Source organism: Babylonia areolata, chromosome 15 (assembly GCF_041734735.1).
Source record: "Babylonia areolata isolate BAREFJ2019XMU chromosome 15, ASM4173473v1, whole genome shotgun sequence".
Taxonomy (NCBI): domain Eukaryota; kingdom Metazoa; phylum Mollusca; class Gastropoda; order Neogastropoda; family Buccinidae; genus Babylonia; species Babylonia areolata.
In genome coordinates, this window is record NC_134890.1 from 976,087 (window position 1) to 997,513 (window position 21,427).

At 43.6% G+C, this 21,427-nt stretch overlaps 1 protein-coding gene across 1 annotated transcript in view; it reads left to right on the forward strand.

Annotated features, from left to right (window-relative positions):
• Positions 1–19,749, forward strand: part of LOC143290351 (bifunctional purine biosynthesis protein ATIC-like) — a 49,762-nt gene extending 30,013 nt beyond the window's left edge. The window contains 8 exon segments of the mRNA XM_076599714.1: positions 3,659–3,748; positions 6,136–6,264; positions 7,103–7,195; positions 8,347–8,420; positions 11,510–11,618; positions 13,069–13,128; positions 14,475–14,570; positions 18,891–19,749. Of these exon segments, the coding sequence (XP_076455829.1) occupies positions 3,659–3,748; positions 6,136–6,264; positions 7,103–7,195; positions 8,347–8,420; positions 11,510–11,618; positions 13,069–13,128; positions 14,475–14,570; positions 18,891–19,010 (771 nt within the window). The 3' untranslated portion in view covers positions 19,011–19,749.
• The last annotated feature ends 1,678 nt before the right edge of the window (positions 19,750–21,427 follow it).

The window sequence follows — 21,427 nt, forward strand, 5'->3', positions numbered from 1 at the left end:
GATTACTTTTGCTGTTTCATTAACCCATTGTTTACGTACTTTTCCTGGAGTTGATTACTGTTGCTGTGTTTCATTAACCCATTGTTTACGTACCTTTTCTGGAGTTGATTACTGTTGCTGTTTCATTAACCCATTGTTTACGTACCTTTCCTGGAGTTGATTACTGTTACTCTGTTTCATTAACCCATTGTTTACGTACCTTTCCTGGAGTTGATAACTGTTGCTGTGTTTCATTAACCCATTGTTTACGTACCTTTTCTGGAGTTGATTACTGTTGCTCTGTTTCATTAACCCATTCAACACTTGGGGAGTTCACAGCCTCAGTAAGCTTCCATGACATATTGATGTGGCAGAAAATGCTGAAAATAAACATTTTTTTCTCCAGATTAGATGGAGACACATCCAGAAATCAGTTGGTTCCTTTTCCTTGCAGTTGATTCACTTGTAGGAATGTACAAACCGTTTCAGTGAAACAAATTTTGAAGCCAGGGCAATGTTGAGGCTCCTGGCTGAATGAGTCAACATTCAGTTGTGTTGCCGTATTTTTACTGACTTCAGAGTGCCTCGGATTAAAAGATGCACCACCCCCGAAAATGGAGTATGGCTGCCTACATGGCAGGGTAAGAAACGGTCATACACGTAAAAGCCCACTCGTGTGATATACAAGTGAATGTGGGAGTTGCAGCCCACGAACAAAGAAGAAGAATAGATGCACCCTCCACATTTATTTTTTCAAGATAACAATTCTAACGATACAGCAGTAGCAGGTTATAAGGTGCACATACAAATCAAAGACAAAAGCACAAAATGAAAGAGTAGCTGATGAAAGCAGTGCGATCAAGAGGGGAAGTCCGAACAGAGCACAGCGACTGACAGCCTGACCTGTAAGCTGTCGCCCACTGGTTTCCACAGTCACAGTCATAATAACTTTATCATCTCAGAGAAATGAAGTGTGGTGAAGTCTGTGATGCAGACAGATTGCAATATGATTTTGTGTACCACATATTTGATTAACAAAAAGGCACACAACTGACTTGTATACAGCAAAGAAAGACCATTGAAAGTGTCACCTTTCCACTGTCTAATATGGCATGCACACACACACACACACACACACACACACACACACACACACACACACACACACACACACACACACACACACACACACACACACTCTCATGCACACACACACACACACACACATACATCCCCCACAACACACACACACACTCACCATTATGCATACACCCATGCATATTTTTTGTTCGCGTGTATACTTGCGTAACATACCAAATTGTATATTGAACAAATATGGCTGTGAAGGTGATATAAAACAATACCAGTCTGTTAAAGAGAATGAAGGTTAAATCTCTCCTAATGAATGACGAAATAGGTGTCTAACCGCTGCTTTCATCATTGAAACCGAATGTTTCTTCTTCTTCTGCGTTCACTCGTATGCACACGAGTGGGCTTTTACGTGTATGACCGTTTTTACCCCGCCATGTAGGCAGCCATACTCCGTTTTTGGGGGTGTGCATGCTGGGTATGTTCTTGTTTCCATAACCCACCGAACGCTGACATGGATTACAGGATCTTTAACGTGCGTATTTGATCTTCTGCTTGCATATACACACGAAGGGGGTTCAGGCACTAGCAGGTCTGCACATATGTTGACCTGGGAGATTGTAAAAATCTCCACCCTTTACCCACCAGGCGCCGTCACCGTGATTCGAACCCGGGACCCTCAGATTGACAGTCCAACGCTTTAACCAGTCGGCTATTGCGCCCGTCAACAGAATGTTTCAAGATTGAAGAAGTGGGCAAAGGCAAAAGACAGTATTTCTGATGCAAGGACTACAGGCTGGGCCATTGAGACACGCATTCCACATCACATATCCTCTAGGATGTCTAGGGAAAGAAAGGGGAAAAAATGGCCGTCCCTAATGAGTTAAACAAATTAGGCATAGGATCATCAAGGTAAAATGAACATTTTATAGCAAAATAACATCTCACCATAAACAGAGACTGTGAAAACAGACTGAAAGGAAAAAAGATGTATGCAACTTGAGGACAATGTGACTGCTACTTCTGTATGCCACACATTTTCAATGAGGTGTTGTTACTTGAGGACAATGTGATGATACTTCTGTATGCCACACATTTTCAATGAGGTGTTGTTACTTGAGGACAATGTGATGATACTTGTGTATGCCACACATTTTCAATGAGGTGTTGTTACTTGAGGACAATGTGATGATACTTGTGTATGCCACACATTTTCAATGAGGTGTTGTTACTTGAGGACAATGTGATGATACTTGTGTATGCCACACATTTTCAATGAGGTGTTGTTACTTGAGGACAATGTGACTGATACTTGTGTATGCCACACATTTTCAATGAGGTGTTGTTACTTGAGGACAATGTGATGATACTTGTGTATGCCACACATTTTCAGTGAGGCGTTGTTACTTGAGGACAATGTGACTGATACTGGTGTATGCCACACATTTTCAATGAGGTGTTGTTACTTGAGGACAGTGTGATGATACTTGTGTATGCCACACATTTTCAATGAGGTGATGTTACTTGAGGACAATTTGACCGATACTTGTGTATGCCACACATTTTCAATGAGGTGTTGTTACTTAGGACAATTTGACTGATACTTGTGTATGCCACACATTTTCAATGAGGTGTTGTTACTTGAGGACAATGTGATGATACTTCTGTATGCCACACATTTTCAATGAGGTGTTGTTACTTGAGGACAATGTGATGATACTTGTGTATGCCACACATTTTCAATGAGGTGTTGTTACTTGAGGACAATGTGATGATACTTCTGTATGCCACACATTTTCAATGAGGTGCTGTTACTTGAGGACAATTTGACCGATACTTGTGTATGCCACACATTTTCAATGAGGTGTTGTTACTTGACAATGTGATGATACTTGTGTATGCCACACATTTTCAATGAGGTGTTGTTACTTGAGGACAATGTGACTGATACTTGTGTATGCCACACATTTTCAATGAGGTGTTGTTACTTGAGGACAATGTGATTGCTACTTCTGTATGCCACACATTTTCAGTGAGGTGTTGTTTTTTCATGGATCATTTTACTGTCACCTTTGTTTTCTGTGTGTACCTGTGATTATTTTACTTACATAGCCAGGTGTATGTTTATACCTGTAATTATTTTATTTGTAGAGGCATGTGTTTGTTTTTGTTATTATTTTACTTTCACAAATGTGTGTTAACACTTGTAATGATTTTGCTTATACAGGTGTGATTTTATACCTGTAATTATTTTACTTAAACAGGCGTGTGTTTTTCGTGTTATTATTTTGCTTGTACAGGTGTGTATTTTTCATGTAATTAGTTGACTTATACAGGTGTGTGTTTATACCTGTAATTATTTTACTTAAACAGGCACATGTTTATACCTGTAATTATTTTACTTAAACAGACATGTTTGTACCTGTAATTCTTTCACTTAATTAAAGAGACATGTGTTTATACCTGTAATTTACTTAAACAGTCGTGTGTTTATACCTGTAATTATTATACTTGCGCAGATGTGTGTTTATACCTGTAATTATTTTATTTTGGCGAGTGTTTTTACCTGCAATTATTTTCACTGTGACAGGTGTCTGATGGCATCATAGCCCCAGGCTATGTGGCCGAGGCCTTTGAGATCCTGAAGAAGAAAAAGAACGGGGGGTACTGCATCTTGCAGGTATGGTCAGCAGGCAGTGACAGAAATGAGCTTTTTAATTCTTTCTCCGCCAGTGACTGGACAGTGCACCGCCACAGGTGACTTTAGTTGACTGGACAGTGCGCGACTTTAGTTGACTGGACAGTGCACCGCCATTGGCGACTTTAGTTGACTGGACAGTGCACCGCCATTGGCGACTTTAGTTGACTGGACAGTGCACCACCATTGGCGACTTTAGTTGACTAGAAAGTGCACCGCCATGGGCGACTTTAGTTGACTGGACAGTGCACCGCCATGGGCGACTTTAGTTGACTGGACAGTGCACCGCCATTGGCGACTTTAGTTGACTGGACAGTGCACCGCCATGGGCGACTTTAGTTGACTGGACAGTGCACCACCATTGGCGACTTTAGTTGACTGGACAGTGCATCACAATTGGCGACTTTAGTTGACTGGACAGTGCACCGCCATTGGCGACTTTAGTTGACTAGACAGTGCACCGCCATGGGCGACTTTAGTTGACTGGACAGTGCACCGCCATGGGCGACTTTAGTTGACTGGACAGTGCACCGCCATGGGCGACTTTAATTGACTGGACAGTGCACCGCCATGGGCGACTGTAGTCGACACAGAGGGGTCACGTTAAAGAGACCATTTTTCACATTGTAACAAAGCTGGACAGCTGCTGCAAGCTTCCCGCCAATAAAACAATGACTAACCTTTGTCCCCTGACTGAGTCTGAAGTGAACAAGTCCATTGTCTTGTTTTGACATGAACCGAAGCCTGTGACTAAGAGCATCGTATCTAAGATATTTGGCAGTAAGGAGTGTTTTTCACACAGAAACGTGGCAGCGAATGAGTTAACCCTTTGAGCCCTGACCACCACTTTACCGGTGGTAGAGAAAAATGACATAATGCCTAGCCACCAGTTGAGCGGTGTGTAAACACTTGTGTCGTGTTTTGCTATTGGTTGACTTATATTGAAGAGCCAATCAGAAAAACCGTAATATTCTGACGTCAGCGAACGTAGTACCAACATGGCCGCGCCTTTTCACTGTGTTTTGTGCATGTGCTTTGAATAAAAAAGATCGATTTCAATATAAGTCAACCAACAGCAAAACACAACAAGTGTTTACGCACCGCTCAACCGGTGGCTAGGCATTATGTCATTTTTCTCTACCGGTAAAGCGGTGGTCAGGGCACTCTTTTTATATCTGCCGTGACACATTAAATACCAATTATTTGCAAATTTTGGCTCAGGAGCTCAGGCAGAAGGGTTAAAATTGCTCATGAACTCAGGGCTCAAAGGGTTAATACTTTTTGCATTAACCCCCGGGAGTTTCACATCCTTGGCAGGCTTGTTGATGTGGAAAACACAGAAAATATCTTCTTTTTTTTTTCCCACAGAACAACTTGTGGACACATCCAGAAATATCTATTTTTTCCACAGCACAACTTGTGGACACATCCAGAAATATCTATTTTTTCCACAGAACAACTTGTGGACACATCCAGAAATATTATAAAAGTTAGTTCTTGACATATACGTAGGTCTAGTGTGCAGCATGCAGTTGGCGCATTGAAAAAGAACCCATGGCAACAAAAGGTAAAATTCAGGAGATTAAATCCACTCTGATAGGTTCACAAATATATACGCAAGCAGTGAAGGCCTGACTAAGCGTGTTCGGTTATACTGCTGGTCAGGCATCTGCCTAGCAGAAGTGGTGTAGGATGTAAAAAAACAACAACAGAAACTGCCATACACGTAAAGTGTGTATGTGTGTGTGCCTGAAATATAATTGAATGACACAGGAAACAAATGAAGAGCGCCAAATAGCAGCCGTCAGTCGGCTCTACCCAGGTAGGCAGCTTGTTACGCAAATGACCCCGTGTTTGTAAAGAGCTAAGTCTCAGATCGAGGATAAATATATATATGTATATATATATGATAGTCAGTTGTGTCTGACTATGACCATCAGAACAGCAGAGGAGGCAACTGCTGTTCTGACTATTTTGGCTAGAATTTGATTATAGTGGAGAGTGTCTTACCCAAGTTAATCCCCACTCTCTCAGCCAAGAGGGTTTTAGGACAGTCGGCGTTTGGATGGTTCCCAAAGGCCAACTAGCCCACAAGGCTGCATCACTAAGAGCCAGTGCAATTTTGCTTCCTAGTTTTGAGAGTCATAGTCCTTCACAAAAGACTAAGCTGTAAATGATTTCCCATTGACTGGAGAAACCGTTAATACAGCTCTCACTTTGCTGTTGGCCCAAATGTAAAACTTATGTCAGTCTGTGATATAAGCCGAGTGTTGGACCGAGGATAGGTGCTTGTTAAGTATCGATGTCACCATCATCGTGGATGTTTCTGAGTGCAGTGGCACCTCTTTGAGAAACAAGCTGTGTTACAGATGGACCCGACCTACCAGCCCCCGCTGATGGAGACCAGGACCATCTTTGGCCTTCAGATGCAGCAACGACGAAACGACGCCGTCATCGATGACAGTCTGCTGAACAATGTCGTCACCGATAACAAGGAAGTGAGTCTTGGTGTGTGTGTGTGTGTGCGTGTGTGTTTGTGTGTGTGTTTGTGTGTGTGTGAGTGTGTGTGTGTGTGCGTGTGCGTGCATGTATGAGTGAGTGTGTATGTTTGTTTCTTTCTTTAGTTTGGGGTCTTTTCACTGTTAAGCGATATTAGACAGGGTGTGTGTGTGTGTGTGTGTGTGTGCGTGCGTGTGTGCGTACATGCATGCAAAATAGTCTTCGGATATGACATGATGATAACATTTGATTGCCCGCCTTGTAATGAACAATAAACCAATGAGAAGGATAATTCAGTAGCCATGCATGTTTTAATGGTGTGCATTTGATGACAGACAGGTGTAACGCTCAGATCCTGTAGTCCATGTCAGTGTTCAATGGGTTATGGAATCAATAAAATACCCAGCATGCGCACCCCCCTTCCCCCCGAAAACAGTATGGCTGCCGGCATGGTGGGGTAAACAAACAAAACGGTCATACACATAAAATGTCAAATCTACATGAGTATATTTGTGCATGACTGAAACTTGATTGAATGACGCAGGAAATGACGATCAGCGCCCAGTGGCAGCTGTCAGTCGGCTCTACCTCAGCAGGCAGCCTGTGGTGCCAGTTACACCGTGTTTGTCTAGCGTTTACAGCTTGGTCTCTGACTGAGGATAGGGGCGATATAAGTATCTGTATCATCATCATCATCATCATCATCATCGTCGTTCATGTTCAGCTGGGCAGTGTGAATGACTGAAGACAGTGTGCAGTTGCACAGTGTGTGTGTGTGTGTGTGTGTGTGTGTGCAATCAGACCTGTGTCCAACAGGTGAGGACTATGTGTTGACAGGTACCTGCCGACGCCAAACGAGACCTGATCCTGGCGTCCATTACACTGAAGTACACCCAGTCCAACTCCGTCTGCTATGCCAAGAATGGACAGGTAATTCGTTAGACACTGCTATGCCAAGAATGGACAGGTAATTCGTTAGACACTGCTATGCCAAGAATGGACAGGTAATTCGTTAGACACTGCTATGCCAAGAATGGACAGGTAATTCGTTAGACACTGTCTGCTATGCCAAGAATGGACAGGTAATTCGTTAGACACTATTATGCCAAAGAATGGTCAGGTAACTCTTATCAGACACTGTCTGCTATGCCAAAGAATGGACAGGTAACACTCATCAGACACAAGAGTACAGTGTGTTTTCATCATTGGTAACACACCCACCATAGATGATTATTTGGTTCCCCGACACACTTTGTATGTATTTTCCTCCTCCTTTTGTCGAATTGTTTTATTTCATGTCAGTGTTTGACACACACCTTGGGTAGGCTCTCCAGGCATAACCAGTGTTTGGCTTATGGGAAAAAATGAACCTCTGCCTTTCTTTCTTTTTTATTTCATTTATTTATTTTATTTTTTACACAGAGGTATTGTGTTTATGGATCAGCCCACATGTTTTGATACCTCATTGAAACTGAGATTGAAAGGTTTCCTCCAAATTGATGATGATGACAGTGACGATGATGATGTCAGTGATGATAACAGTAATGATGACAATGACAGTGACGATGATGAAGATGACAGTGATAATGATGACAGTGATGATGGTGATAATGACAGTTTTGATGACAGTGGAGTGATGGCCAAGAGGTAACGCATCCGCCTAGGAAGTGAGAGAATCTGAACGCACTGGTTCGAATCACGGCTCAGTCGCCGTTTTCTCCCCCTCCACTGGACTTTGAGTGGTGGTCTGGACGCTAGTCATTCGGATGAGACGATAAACCAAGGTCCAGTGTGCAGCATGCACTTAGCGCATGTAAAAGAACCCACTGCAACAAAAGGGTTGTTCCTGGCAAAATTATCTAGAAAAATCCACTTCGATAGGAAAAACAAAACTGCACACGGGGGGAAAAAATACAAAAAAATGGGTGGCGCTGTATGTAGCAACGCACTTTCCCTGGGGAGAGCAGCCCGAATTTCACACAGAGAAATCTGTTGTGATAAAATGAAATACAATTACAATGACAATAATGATGACAATAATGATGACAGTGACAATGACAACGATGACGATGTGTTTCCAGGTGATAGGGATTGGGGCGGGGCAGCAGTCACGCATCCATTGCACTCGCCTGGCTGGAGACAAGGCAGATAACTGGTGGGTGGAACATGAGTTGTGTGCCCTGTCTTCATCTTTTCTCTCCTCAAGTTTTACCGCGGTGAAGGAAACGGTGCATGAGGAATTGTGATGATAACGGTGATGGTTGTCAGTGATGATGATAACGGAGATGATGGTTGGAGTGATGTTTGACAGTGATGATAATGGCGATGATTGTCAGTGATGATGATAATGGCGATGATTGTCAGTGATGATGATAATGGTGATGATTGTCAGTGATGATGATAATGGCGATGATTGTCAGTGGTGATGATAACGGCGATGATTGTCAGTGATGATGATAATGGCGATGATGGTTGGAGTGATGATTGTCAGTGATACAATGAATGTTCCACTGATAACAGCGCATGAGGAATTGTGATGATAATGGTGATGATTGTCAGTGATGATGATAATGGAGATGATTGTCAGTGATGATGATAATGGCGATGATTGTCAGTGATGATGATAATGGCGATGATGGTCGGAGTGATGATTGTCAGTGATGATGATAATGGCGATGATGGTCAGTGATGATGATAATGGCGATGATTGTCAGTGATGATGATAATGGCGATGATGGTCAGTGATGATGGTCAGTGATGATAATGGCGATGATGGTCAGTGATGATGATAATGGAGATGATTGTCAGTGATGATGATAATGGCGATGATGGTCAGTGATGATGATAATGGCGATGATGATAATGGCGATGATTGTCAGTGATGATGATAATGGCGATGATGGTTGGAGTGATGATTGTCAGTGATACAATGAATGTTCCACTGATAACAGCGCATGAGGAATTGTGATGATAATGGTGATGATGGTCACAGTGATAACGATGAATGTTTAACTGGTAAATGGTGTGTGGTTTTATGTCTGTGTTTTATAAACTGAGTATTATGTTGAAGAATATATATTGAAGAAAGTTTCATCCTTTAAATTAGTCTACAAGGTCACAATCATCCCGAGAAGACATTTTGTTCTGTAAGATAGAGAATGTGTGTGTGAGTGTGTGTGATTGTGTGAGTGTGTATATGTGTATGTGTAAGTCTCTGTGTGTTTGTACATGTGTGTCTGCGTTCATGAGTGTGTGTATGTATGTATGTGTGTTTATGTGAGTGTGTGAGTGTGTGTGTGTATGTGTTTGTGTGTGTTAATGTGAGTGTGTGTGTGTATGTGTTTGTGTGTGTTAATGTGAGTGTGTGTGTGTATGTGTTTGTGTGTGTTAATGTGAGTGTGTGTGTGTATGTGTTTGTGTGTGTTAATGTGAGTGTGTGTGTGTATGTGTTTGTGTGTGTTAATGTGAGTGTGTGTGTGTTAATGTGAGTGTGTGTGTGTATGTGTTTGTGTGTGTTAATGTGAGTGTGTGTGTATGTGTTTGTGTGTGTTAATGTGAGTGTGTGTGTATGTGTTTGTGTGTGTTAATGTGTGTGTGTGTGTGCATTTAACCCTTTCCTCCCTCAGCACTCTTCCTTCATAATCATCATATGATAAAAAAAAAAGAAGAAAGAAATGAAATGATCAGTACATCTCTGCCAGCTTATGAGATATTGACTTCTTTATTTATTTTTTTAATTATAGTATTATTATTTAGTTAGATATTTAGTTATTTATTTATATATCTATTTATTTATTTTATTTTATTATTTTTTATTTTTCAATTTTATATATATATTTTTTAATTAATTAATTATTTTTTTAAAATTTATTTTTTATCTCAAGGCCTGACAAAGTGCGTTGGGTTATGCTGCTGGTCAGGCATCTGCTTGGCAGATGTGGTGTAGCGTATATGGATTTGTCCGAGCTACTGAAACTGAAACTGACTAGGGGGCAACACGATGATGACACAACAGCACGATGATGATACAACACGATATGACACAACACAATATGACAACAACACAATGATGACACAACAACACGATGATGACACAACAAAGTGGTGGCACAACAACACACTGGTGACACACCACGATATGACACAACAACACGATGACACAGTGACAAACAAGATGATGACATGAAGCCAGCAACATAATGAAACATGATCATGACAACATGATGATGATTACACAACAGTAACATGATATGGACATATGCACACAACATGATGATAACATGGCAATGATGACAGTGTCATGACATGAAGACACAGCAACTACACAGCAACACGATGCTGTGTACAACAAAAGACGATGACGACTGGACGATGCTGTGTACAACTACTTCTTCTTCTGCGTTCACTTGTATGCACACGAGTGGGCTTTTACGTGTATGACCGTTGTTACCCCGCCATGTAGGCAGCCATACTCCGTTTTCGGGGGTGTGCATGCTGGGTATGTTCTTGTTTCCATAACCCACCGAACGCTGACATGGATTACAGGATCTTTAACGTGCGTATTTGATCTTCTGCTTGCATATACACACGAAGGGGGTTCAGGCACTGGCAGGTCTGCACATATGTTGACCTGGGAGATCGGAAAAATCTCCACCCTTTACCCACCAGGCGCCGTCACCGTGATTCGAACCCGGGACCCTCAGATTGACAGTCCAGTGCTTTAACCACTCGGCTATTGCGCCCGTCCGCTGTGTACGATGGTGTGTACAACAAAAGACGATGACGGCTGGACGATGGTGTGTACAGCAAAAGACGATGACGGCTGGACGATGGTGTGTACAACAAAAGACGATGACGGCTGGACGATGGTGTGTACAACAAAAGACGATGACGGCTGGACGATGGTGTGTACAACAAAAGACGATGACGGCTGGACGATGGTGTGTACAACAAAAGACGACGATGACTGGACGATGGTGTGTACAACAAAAGACGACGACGACTGGACGATGGTGTGTACAACAAAAGACGATGACGACTGGACGATGGTGTGTACAACAAAAGACGACGACGACTGGACGATGACGATGGTGTGTACAACAAAAGACGATGACGACTGGACGATGACGATGGTGTGTACAACAAAAGACGATGACGACTGGACGATGCTGTGTACAACAAAAGACGATGACGATGGTGTGTACAACAAAAGACGATGACGATGGTATGTACACGTGTGTGCAGGTGGCTTCGTCAGCACCCCAAAGTGCTGGGCATGAAGTTCAAGAAAGGCGTGAAGAGAGCGGAGATGTCCAACGCCATTGACATCTACGTGCTGGGCACCGTGGGACAGGTACTGTTGTAGTCGCCTACTTGCTGGGTTGGGGTTCGATTTTTTATTTTATTTTATTTTATTTTTTTATTTTACTTGTTATATTTTACCTGCTTGTCACATTCCGGCAGCTCCTGCGGCCGCGTTGGCACCAAAATGTAACAGCCTTGCTGTTCCTTTGGATCTGTCAGCAAGGTGGAGAGGGGGGACAAGCTGCATGGGCAACAGCCTGTCTTCCATATTACATTGCCCAGGCTTATATCCATCCATCCTGTGACCGCTGCGACAGAGACTGTCTCTCTCGCATCGGTCTCTACAGTCACAGGCGACGCTGCTTGGTCCAAGCAGACAGCCCAATTAGACATTAGGTCGGGTATACTCTATCCATGGTCAGCCATGACCGAAGGAGGCCTACTACTACTACTACTACTATTTTATCTGCTCATGGTGGTGATGTTTACTCTCCAGTGTGTCCAACTGTCTGTCCATCTGTCCCTGTGTCTGTCTGTCCCTGTGTCTGTCTGTCTGTGTCAGCAGAATGATGTGCTCTGGGGAAAAATGAGCAAATTAGATAGCTGTTTTGATTTGTCCTAAATTAGATAAATGAACGTTCATAGTTTGGTAACTGTTCTAGATGAAATGGTTCATGTAAATAGCAGAACGGAACTGTTCTGAAATTGACCACTGTTCTAATTAACCAGTTGATTGCATTTAAGACGTCAGCTGACGTCCTACAAAAAATGTTGCTATAGTGCCTATAAGACGTCAGTGAAAGATGTATATAAAAAGATCGGCTTTGATTGGAAAAACAACTGCACTTGCAGGCAGACAAAAAAAAGGTTGGCACTCTGTAGTGATGCAGTATTCACTGGTGAGTGCAGCCTGATTTTTATACAGAGAAATCTGTTGTGACAAAAAGAAACACAGTGCAGTGTATCACAGCACAGCACAGTACAGCACAGCACAGCACAGCACAGTGTAGCACAGCACAGCACAGCACAGCACAGCACAGCACAGCGTAGCACAGCGTAGCACAGCACAGCACAGTGTAGCACAGCACAGCACAATACAGCACAGTACAGCACAGCACAGCACAGCACAGCACAGCACAGCACAGCACAGCACAGCGTAGCACAGCACAGCACAGCGTAGCACAGCACAGCGTAGCACAGCACAGCACAGCACAGCACAGCGTAGCACAGCACAGCACAGCGTAGCACAGCACTGCACAGCACAACACAACACAACACAGTACAGCACAGCACAGCGTAGCACAGCACAGCACAGCACAGCACAGCACAGCACAACACAACACAACACAACACAACACAACACAGTATAGCACAGCACAGCACAGCACAGCACAGCACAGCACAGCACAATACAATACGACACAGTACAATACAATAAAATAGTGTGCATAGAAATACAGTGAGATGCGTCACTAACGAGTGGTACTCTGTGTGCTCAGGACATGGACACAGCTGCCTGGAAGGACATGTTTGAGGAGCCTCCTGAAATGCTCACTCAGGTTGGTGTGTGTGTGTGTGTGTGTGTGCAGAGGAGTGTGTGTGTGGGGGTGTGGGGGGGGGGGGAGTCTCTGTGTGTATGTATGTGTAGGAGTGTGTGTGTGTGTGTGTGTAGGAGCGTGTGTGTGGGTGTGTGTGGGGGAGAGTCTCTGTGTGTATGTATGTGTAGGAGTGTGTGTGTGTGTGTGAAGGTGAGTGTGTGTGTGTGTGTGTGTGTGTGTGTAGGAGTGTGTGTGTGTGGGGGTGTGTGGGGGGGAGAGTCTCTGTGTGTATGTATGTGTAGGAGTGTGTGTGTGTGTGTGTGTGTGTAGAGGGAAGTGTGTGTGGATGTGGGGATAGTGTGGAGTGGTGTGGGTGTGTGTGTGTGTGTGTGTGTTTTGAAGGGTATGTGTGGTGTGTATGGAGAGGGGTGTGTATGTGTCGTGTATGTGTGTGTGGAGGGGTGTGGTTTGTGGCAGGGTGTGTATACTGATTTGGTGTACATGTGTGTTTGTGTGGGCATTCGTACACGTGTATGTGTGTGTGCATACATGTTTGTTGGCGTGTTTGTACATGTGTGTGTGTGTCCCCATGTGTGCATACGAGTGTGGTTGTGTGTGTGTGTGTGTGTGCGCGCGCGCGCTCGAGTGCATGTATACATGTATGTGCATACATGTGTTTGTGTGTGCATGTGTACATGTGTGTGTGTGTGTTTACATGTGTGTGTGCGTGTGTGTACATTTGTGTGTTTGTGTGTGCATGTATATACGTGTGTGTGTGTGCATACATGTGTTTGTGTGTACATGTGTGTGTGCTTACATGTGTGTGCACATGTGTGTGTACATACGTGTGTTTGTGTGCGCATGTATATATGTGTACAAGTGTGTGTGTGTGTGCATGCGTGTGTGTGCATACGTGTGTGTGTGTGCTTACATGTGTGTGTACATTTGCACGTGTGTGTGTGTGCTTACATGTGTATACATGTGTGCGCGTGTGTACATGTGTGTGGCCGTTTGTACGTGTGTGTGTGTACTTACATGTGTGTGTGCGCATGTGTACATGTGTGTGGGTGTGTGTTTACGTACATTGTGTGTGTGTACATGTGTGTGTGTGTGTGCATGTGTATGTGTGTGTACATGTGTGTGTGTGTGTGTGTGTGTGCATGTGTATGTGTATGTGTGTGTGTGTACATGTGTGTGTGTGTGTGTTAACGTACATTGTGTGTGTGTGTGCGCATGTGTGTGTACATGTGTGTGTGTACATGTGTATGTGTACAATGTGTGTGTACATGTGTATGTGTGTGTGTACATTGTGTGTGTACAATGTGTGTGTACATTGTGTGTGTACAATGTGTGTGTGTGCGTGACAGGAGGAGCGCAGGGAGTGGCGGGGACAACTGACGGGGGTCAGCCTGGGGTCAGATGCCTTCTTCCCCTTCAGAGACAACATCGACCGTGCACACCAGGTCTGATCACCTTCTCTTGTCTGGGTTTTTTAGGTTAAAGATCCTGTGGCTTGTTTATTTATTTATTGAGACATTCTTGAAGCTGTATGTTCTTTGTGGCCATCAACCATTGCCTACCAGGTCGGATCAGCTTCTCTTGTCTGGGGATATTTAGGTTAAAGATCCCATAGCATGTTACAGCCATCAGCCGTGCCCATCAGGTGTGATTAGGGTTCTGTTGTTTGGGGTTTTTTTAGGTTAAATATCCCATAGCATATTATGGCCATTGACCATGCCATCAGGTCTGACTGGGAGACTGTTTTTTTGGGTTATATTTTGTGTGGTGTGTTTCATTTTAGGTTAAAGACCCCATAGCTTGTTAGTGCCATTGGGGCAGTGAATTCACATCCACTGTGTCCAGAGCTTGGCATAGGAAGGCAGTGAATTCACATCCACTGTGTCCAGAGCTTGGCATAGGAAGGCAGTGAATTCACATCCACTGTGTCCAGAGTTTGGCATAGGAAGGCATTGAATTCACATCCACTGTGTCCAGAGCTTGGCATAGGAAGGCAGTGAATTCACATCCACTGTGTCCAGAGCTAGGCATAGGAAGGCAGTGAATTCACATCCACTGTGTCCGGAGCTTGGCACAGGAAGGCAGTGAATTCACATCCACTGTGTCCGGAGCTTGGCACAGGAAGGCAGTGAATTCACATCCACTGTGTCCAGAGCTTGGCACAGGAAGGCAGTGAATTCACATCCACTGTGTCCAGAGCTTGGCACAGGAAGGCAGTGAATTCACATCCACTGTGTCCGGAGCTTGGCACAGGAAGGCAGTGGATTCATATCCACTGTGTCCAGGGCTTGGCATAGGAAGGCAGTGAATTCATATCCACTGTGTCCAGGGCTTGGAATAGGAAGGTAGTGAATTCATATCCACTGTGTCCAGGGCTTGGAATAGCAAGGCAGTGAATTCACATCCACTGTGTCCAGGGCTTGGCATAGGAAGGCAGTGAATTCACATCCACTGTGTCCAGAGCTTGGCATAGGAAGGCATTGAATTCACATCCACTGTGTCCAGAGCTTGGCATAGGAAGGCATTGAATTCACATCCACTGTGTCCAGAGCTTGGCATAGGAAGGCAGTGAATTCACATCCACTGTGTCCAGAGCTTGGCATAGGAAGGCAGTGAATTCACATCCACTGTGTCCGGAGCTTGGCACAGGAAGGCAGTGAATTCACATCCACTGTGTCCAGAGCTTGGCATAGGAAGGCAGTGAATTCACATCCACTGTGTCCGGAGCTTGGCACAGGAAGGCAGTGGATTCATATCCACTGTGTCCAGGGCTTGGCATAGGAAGGCAGTGAATTCATATCCACTGTGTCCAGGGCTTGGAATAGGAAGGCAGTGAATTCATATCCACTGTGTCCAGGGCTGGGCATAGGAAGGCAGTGAATTCATGTCCACTGTGTCCAGGGCTGGGCACATGAAGGCAGTGAATTCATATCCACTGTGCCTAGGGCTTGGCATAGGAAGGCAGTGAATTCATATTCACTGTCTAGGGCTTGGCATAGGAAGGCAGTGAATTCACATCCACTGTGTCTAGGGCTGGGCATAGGAATGCAGTGAATTCACATCCACTGTGTCTAGGGCTTAGCATAGGAAGGCAGTGAATTCATACCCACTGTGTCCAGGGCTTGGCATAGGAAGGCAGTGAATTCACATCCACTGTGTCTAGGGCTCAGCATAGGAAGGCAGTGAATTCACATCCACTGTGTCTAGGGCTGGGCATAGGAAGGCAGTGAATTCATTCACTGTGTCTAGGCCTTGGCATAGGAAGGCAGTGAATTCACATCCACTGTGTCTAGGCCTTGGCATAGGAAGGCAGTGAATTCACATCCACTGTGTCTAGGGCTTGGCATAGGAAGGCAGTGAATTCACATCCACTGTGTCTAGGGCTTGGCATAGGAAGGCAGTGAATTCACATCCACTGTGTCTAGGGCTTGGCATAGGAAGGCAGTGAATTCACATCCACTGTGTCCAGGGCTTGGCATAGGAAGGCAGTGAATTCACATCCACTGTGTTTAGGGCTGGGCATAGGAAGGCAGTGAATTCATATCCACTGTGTCTAGGGCTTGGCATAGGAAAGGCCCAATCCTCTCCCTCCGCTGTTTTAACCTTCTCCAACGGATGTCAGCTACCTGTTCTTAGCGTGGTGCAGTGAGGAAAAGTAAAGTGCCTTTCCAGTGGACACAACACCCTGCTGAAATGAGGTTTTGAACCCTCATCACTGGTGAACACTGATCACAAGTCCAAGTCCTGATTCTGCTGCCGTGCTTTTTTTGGTGCCCCAGAATTTGTGGACATTTTCTTCTCTATATTTTGTAAGAATTAATGTCGATGGAGTGATGCCGATGCTGCTTTGGGTGTCCATTCAGGTTCTTGAGGATGCTGTACTTATAAAAATCGTCATCAACCAGACTGAGAGATACAGACACTGCAGTGCTGGTCAGGAAATTTGAGGGACACTCCCAAAGACGTATCTGTAAATTAGATGACCCGTGACTTTGTAATGTGGTCCCAGTCTATTTGACCCATAGCACACCCATCTGGGTAGGAGCTGGCCACAGCCCCCAACCCGCCCCCTCCCACAAAGAAAAGACCTCTCATGGGGCTTGAACCACTGTCCTTAGTCGCCAGTCTGCAACTCAAACCACTTCACCACAAACATTATTTAGTTATTTCTATTTTTATTTTTTCAATTATATATATGTGTGTGTGTATATGTCCATGTATGTATGCATATGTGTGCATATATATATATATATATTTTTTTTTAATAATTATTTATTATTTTATTTATTTATTATTATTTATTTTATATATTAAAAAAAAATAAATTTTTTTTTCATTAATATATTTTATTATTATTTTTTTTTTTTCACTCTCTTCCACCCCTTTCCCCCACTCCTGCCCTCTCACCCCCTGCCCATCTTCCCTCACCCTTCCCTTTCAGAACCCTTTCTTTCCCTCATACATTCACACTGACAGTTCTACTCACCCTGCTTTGTGTCCTTTCCTGAGACTTCTCATCACTTTCCTTTCCTGAACTTTACTCTCTCTCCCTCTCTGTCTGTACCTTTCTGTCTGTCACTCACTCATTTCATTTGCCTGAAGAAGAGCTTGTGGCTCGATACGTCGCCTCTTAATCCCAAGTAAGTCGACTTTTACCAAAGATTTTTTTAGTCTACCTCCCACGGTTGGGGTTTTTTAATGTTTTTTTTTCTCTTAAATTTCATGTTTTTATTGTTCTTTGCTTACAACGAATGTAAGTCTGCTGTAGGTTCCCATGAGGGGATGCCGGGGGCTTGTACAGTATGAATAGCATCCCCACCTGGAAATTCTGTATTAAAAAATTCCTCTTCTCTGTCGCGCTTGTTTTTTGTTTTTCCTTTTTCTATGTTGTCCCCTCGTTCGTGATTTTGTGTATTGCTGGTCCTCTCTTTTCTGGAAAGCCTCGAGTATTTTTGGTTTTGTTCTGGACTTGACAGTGGGGCTTTTTGTCCTGTGCCGTGTTCCTTTTTTGCGACAAGGACATGTGAGATGCCCTTTGGCAGGTTTGTTTATTTTATGTAATTCATGTTAGTTTCAGTTTCTCAAGGAGGTGTCAGTGCGTTCAGACAAAACCATGTTACACATCAACTAGGTAGATGTCTGACCAGCAGCATCACCCAACACGCTTTGTCAGGCCTGGAGTGCCTGCATATGTGTTTGTGTACCTATCCGTGGATTTCTTCTACAGAATTTTACTAGAGGACATTGATGTTGCTATGGGTTCTTTTTCAGTGCATGAATTGCGTACTTCACAAGGGACCTCAGTTTATTCTCTCAACTGAATGACTAGATGCTCAGTTTGATTTTCCAGTCAAACTTGGGAAAAAAGTCGAAACTGGGGCGCAGTAGCCCCAAGAAACAAGAACCTACCCAGCATGCACACCCCTGAAAACGGGAGTATGGCTGCCTACATGGCAGGGTAAATAAACGAAATGGTCATACACGTAAAATGTTACATATCTGTATATGTGTGCTTGACTGAAACCTGACAAAATGACACAGGAAACGAATGATGAGCGCTGAATGGCAGCCATCAGTTGGTTCTACCCAGGTAGGCAGCCTGTTGTGCAGATGACACCATGTTTGAAAAGCGCTTAGAGCTTGGTCTCTGACTGAGGACAGGGGCAATATAGGTATCCATGATTATTATTAACTGGGATTGGATTCCAATTCCTCATGTCAGGCAAGCGTTTTAACCGCTGCGCCCCCTTGCTCCCTGTAAACAGAGCGGCGTGCGGTACATTGCGGCCCCGGCAGGCTCCACCAACGACAAGGCCATCGTGGATGCCTGCAACCAGCACAGCATTGTCCTGGCACACCACAGCATGCGCCTCTTCCACCACTAAAAGTCCATCGTCATCGCTGGTGACCTCGAGTGGGTGGGGGGAGCGGGGCTATGCGCTTCTCCCACAAGTGAGGCCTTCGTCGTCATCAGGCCTTCGTCGTCATCGCTGGTGTCCTGGAGGAGAGGGGAGTGGGGGCTGCTTCGTCGTCATCGATGATGAAGGATTGGTGTTGCCTTGTTTTTGTATTTCAGCGCCTTCCTGCTGTGTCTCTTGAAGACGGTTTTTCTCTCTGTGTAAGCAGCTTTTGATGTTACATTTCACTCTTTTTCCGTTTCATTTTCGTTCCTGTTTCTTTGCTGTTGAGTTTGGGTCACTTTTTCCCCCCCTTTTTTGACTGCTGCTTTCAATGGAATGTTGTGCTCCACATGTTGATGAGTCACTCAGATTATTCATGACAGCATGATCAGCCAATGGAATTATTCATGACATCATGATCAGCCAACCAGATTATTCTTGACATCATGATGAACCAATCAGATTGTTAGTGACCTGGTCAGCTAATCATTCCCACTGTGATACCCGTTCTGAAATTGCAGGCACTGATTTTCATCATTCCAGTGGTGGAATTATTCCCGCCATACATACGCTGCCATACATTTTGTTATTCACACTTAGCTGCCATGTGTTCATTATTCACGCTCTGGTATTTCTTGCAGTTTGCTGGGGAACCTATACAGATATTCATGGACATGTGTAATCCATGCACACTTTTCTTTGTCTTGATCATCTGGAGAGTCTACTTGAGCAAGTGTCCTTGGCCTTTGCACAGACCTTGTGTCCCGGTGAGTGTTCACGTTATTCATCCATCCACACTGACCTCCCCCTCATGACGAGTACCATTGCAGAATAACCTCCCCTAGGGTGCCATGGGCTCTTTCAGTACAAATGACTCCGTGTTTGTAAAGCGCTCAGAGTTTGGGTCTCAGACTGAGGATAGGCGCTATTTAAGTTCTAGCCAAGGTAGATGGAACATCAGTTGCTTTTCAGTGTTGTTCTGATGGTCATGTTTGGACACAACTATCATGCATAAAAAGTATTATCAGTTATTAAAAAAAAAAAAAACATCTGGAAATTCTGTTCCTCATTTTTGCCCGATGGAAAGTGTAGCTGCTGTGTTTGAAGTAGTGCGTTGTATTGATGGATACATCTGACATAGCTGCACAGCACAGGCAGATCTAAAGACATGTGATGTGATCAAGTACTGGTATTTACAGAGCGATTATCAAGCTCAAAGCACTTTACAGACACGAACAATGACTGGTTGTGAGTGGCTTGTGAAATAGCTCTAGAACGCTGAATCAGAAAAAAGCCATAATGGTGGTGAGATGCGTGAAAGAGAAGAGTGTGCTTGATTCTGTCAAGGGCTGACTACCAGATAAGTCAGCAGTGATACATCAAAGAAAGAAGAAGAATCGTAACACACAGAAGGCATCCTTGCCCAATGCCATGTATAAAATACATTTTAATAAACTCCAAAGAGAATCGTATCAAATTTGGTTAATCTCAAATTTGGTTAATAAACTCCAAAGAAAATCATTTCAAATTTGGTTGATAAACTCCAAAGAGAATTGTTTCAAATTGGTGAAAATGAAGCACTGAAATTTGAAAGGGATACGGATGATGTAATTTGAAAGGGATACAGATTAATGAATAAATTACATCATCCGTATCCCTTTCAAAGTCCATGGTTCCCGTATATTGGGGTGTGCTTACAGTTCACAATATAAGCTACAGGAAGTGAAATGAAAATAATATTATTAAACCAAAAGCCATAAATCTAACAATTAGAAATCGCAGAACAATTAATAATTGGCTATTTCTCAAACACACACACGTGTGCTAAAAGGCATGTTGGCTTAGTGCAAAAATGAAATACTTTTTTGTTCACTGCACAGGCAGTTTCTTTTATTCTATATCATTTTATTATTATTATTTTTTTTTTTATACACAAGATGGGGCATAAACTGCAACTGCCTTTATGGGCAAGATAAATATTTATTTCACAGCTGCATACATCATTTCATCTAAAATGTGCATAAATAAAAGTTCTGACTTGCATCGTTACTTTCCTCTCTCTGAGCACAAACATAACTATCAGTTTTTGCATACTTTAAACAACACGTAACTGCTCAAGAATAACAATATCAACTAAACTTTCTCAATGTGTTGCCATGAAGAAACAATTCCTATATTTCATTCCTTACAGCCCAAACTAAAACACCGTGTCAGAACTGAGCAACTGTAAGCATAGGTCCCCTACAACCTTGAAAATAACTACAAAAGAAAATCAGGCACAATCACATTCATGCATGCTCACAAAGCCAGGACATTCCTCTGTCATCGACCTTCTGACAGCTCTTCATCAAAGGATTAAAAAGATGAGCTGAACACAATACAAAATAATACATAATATATAA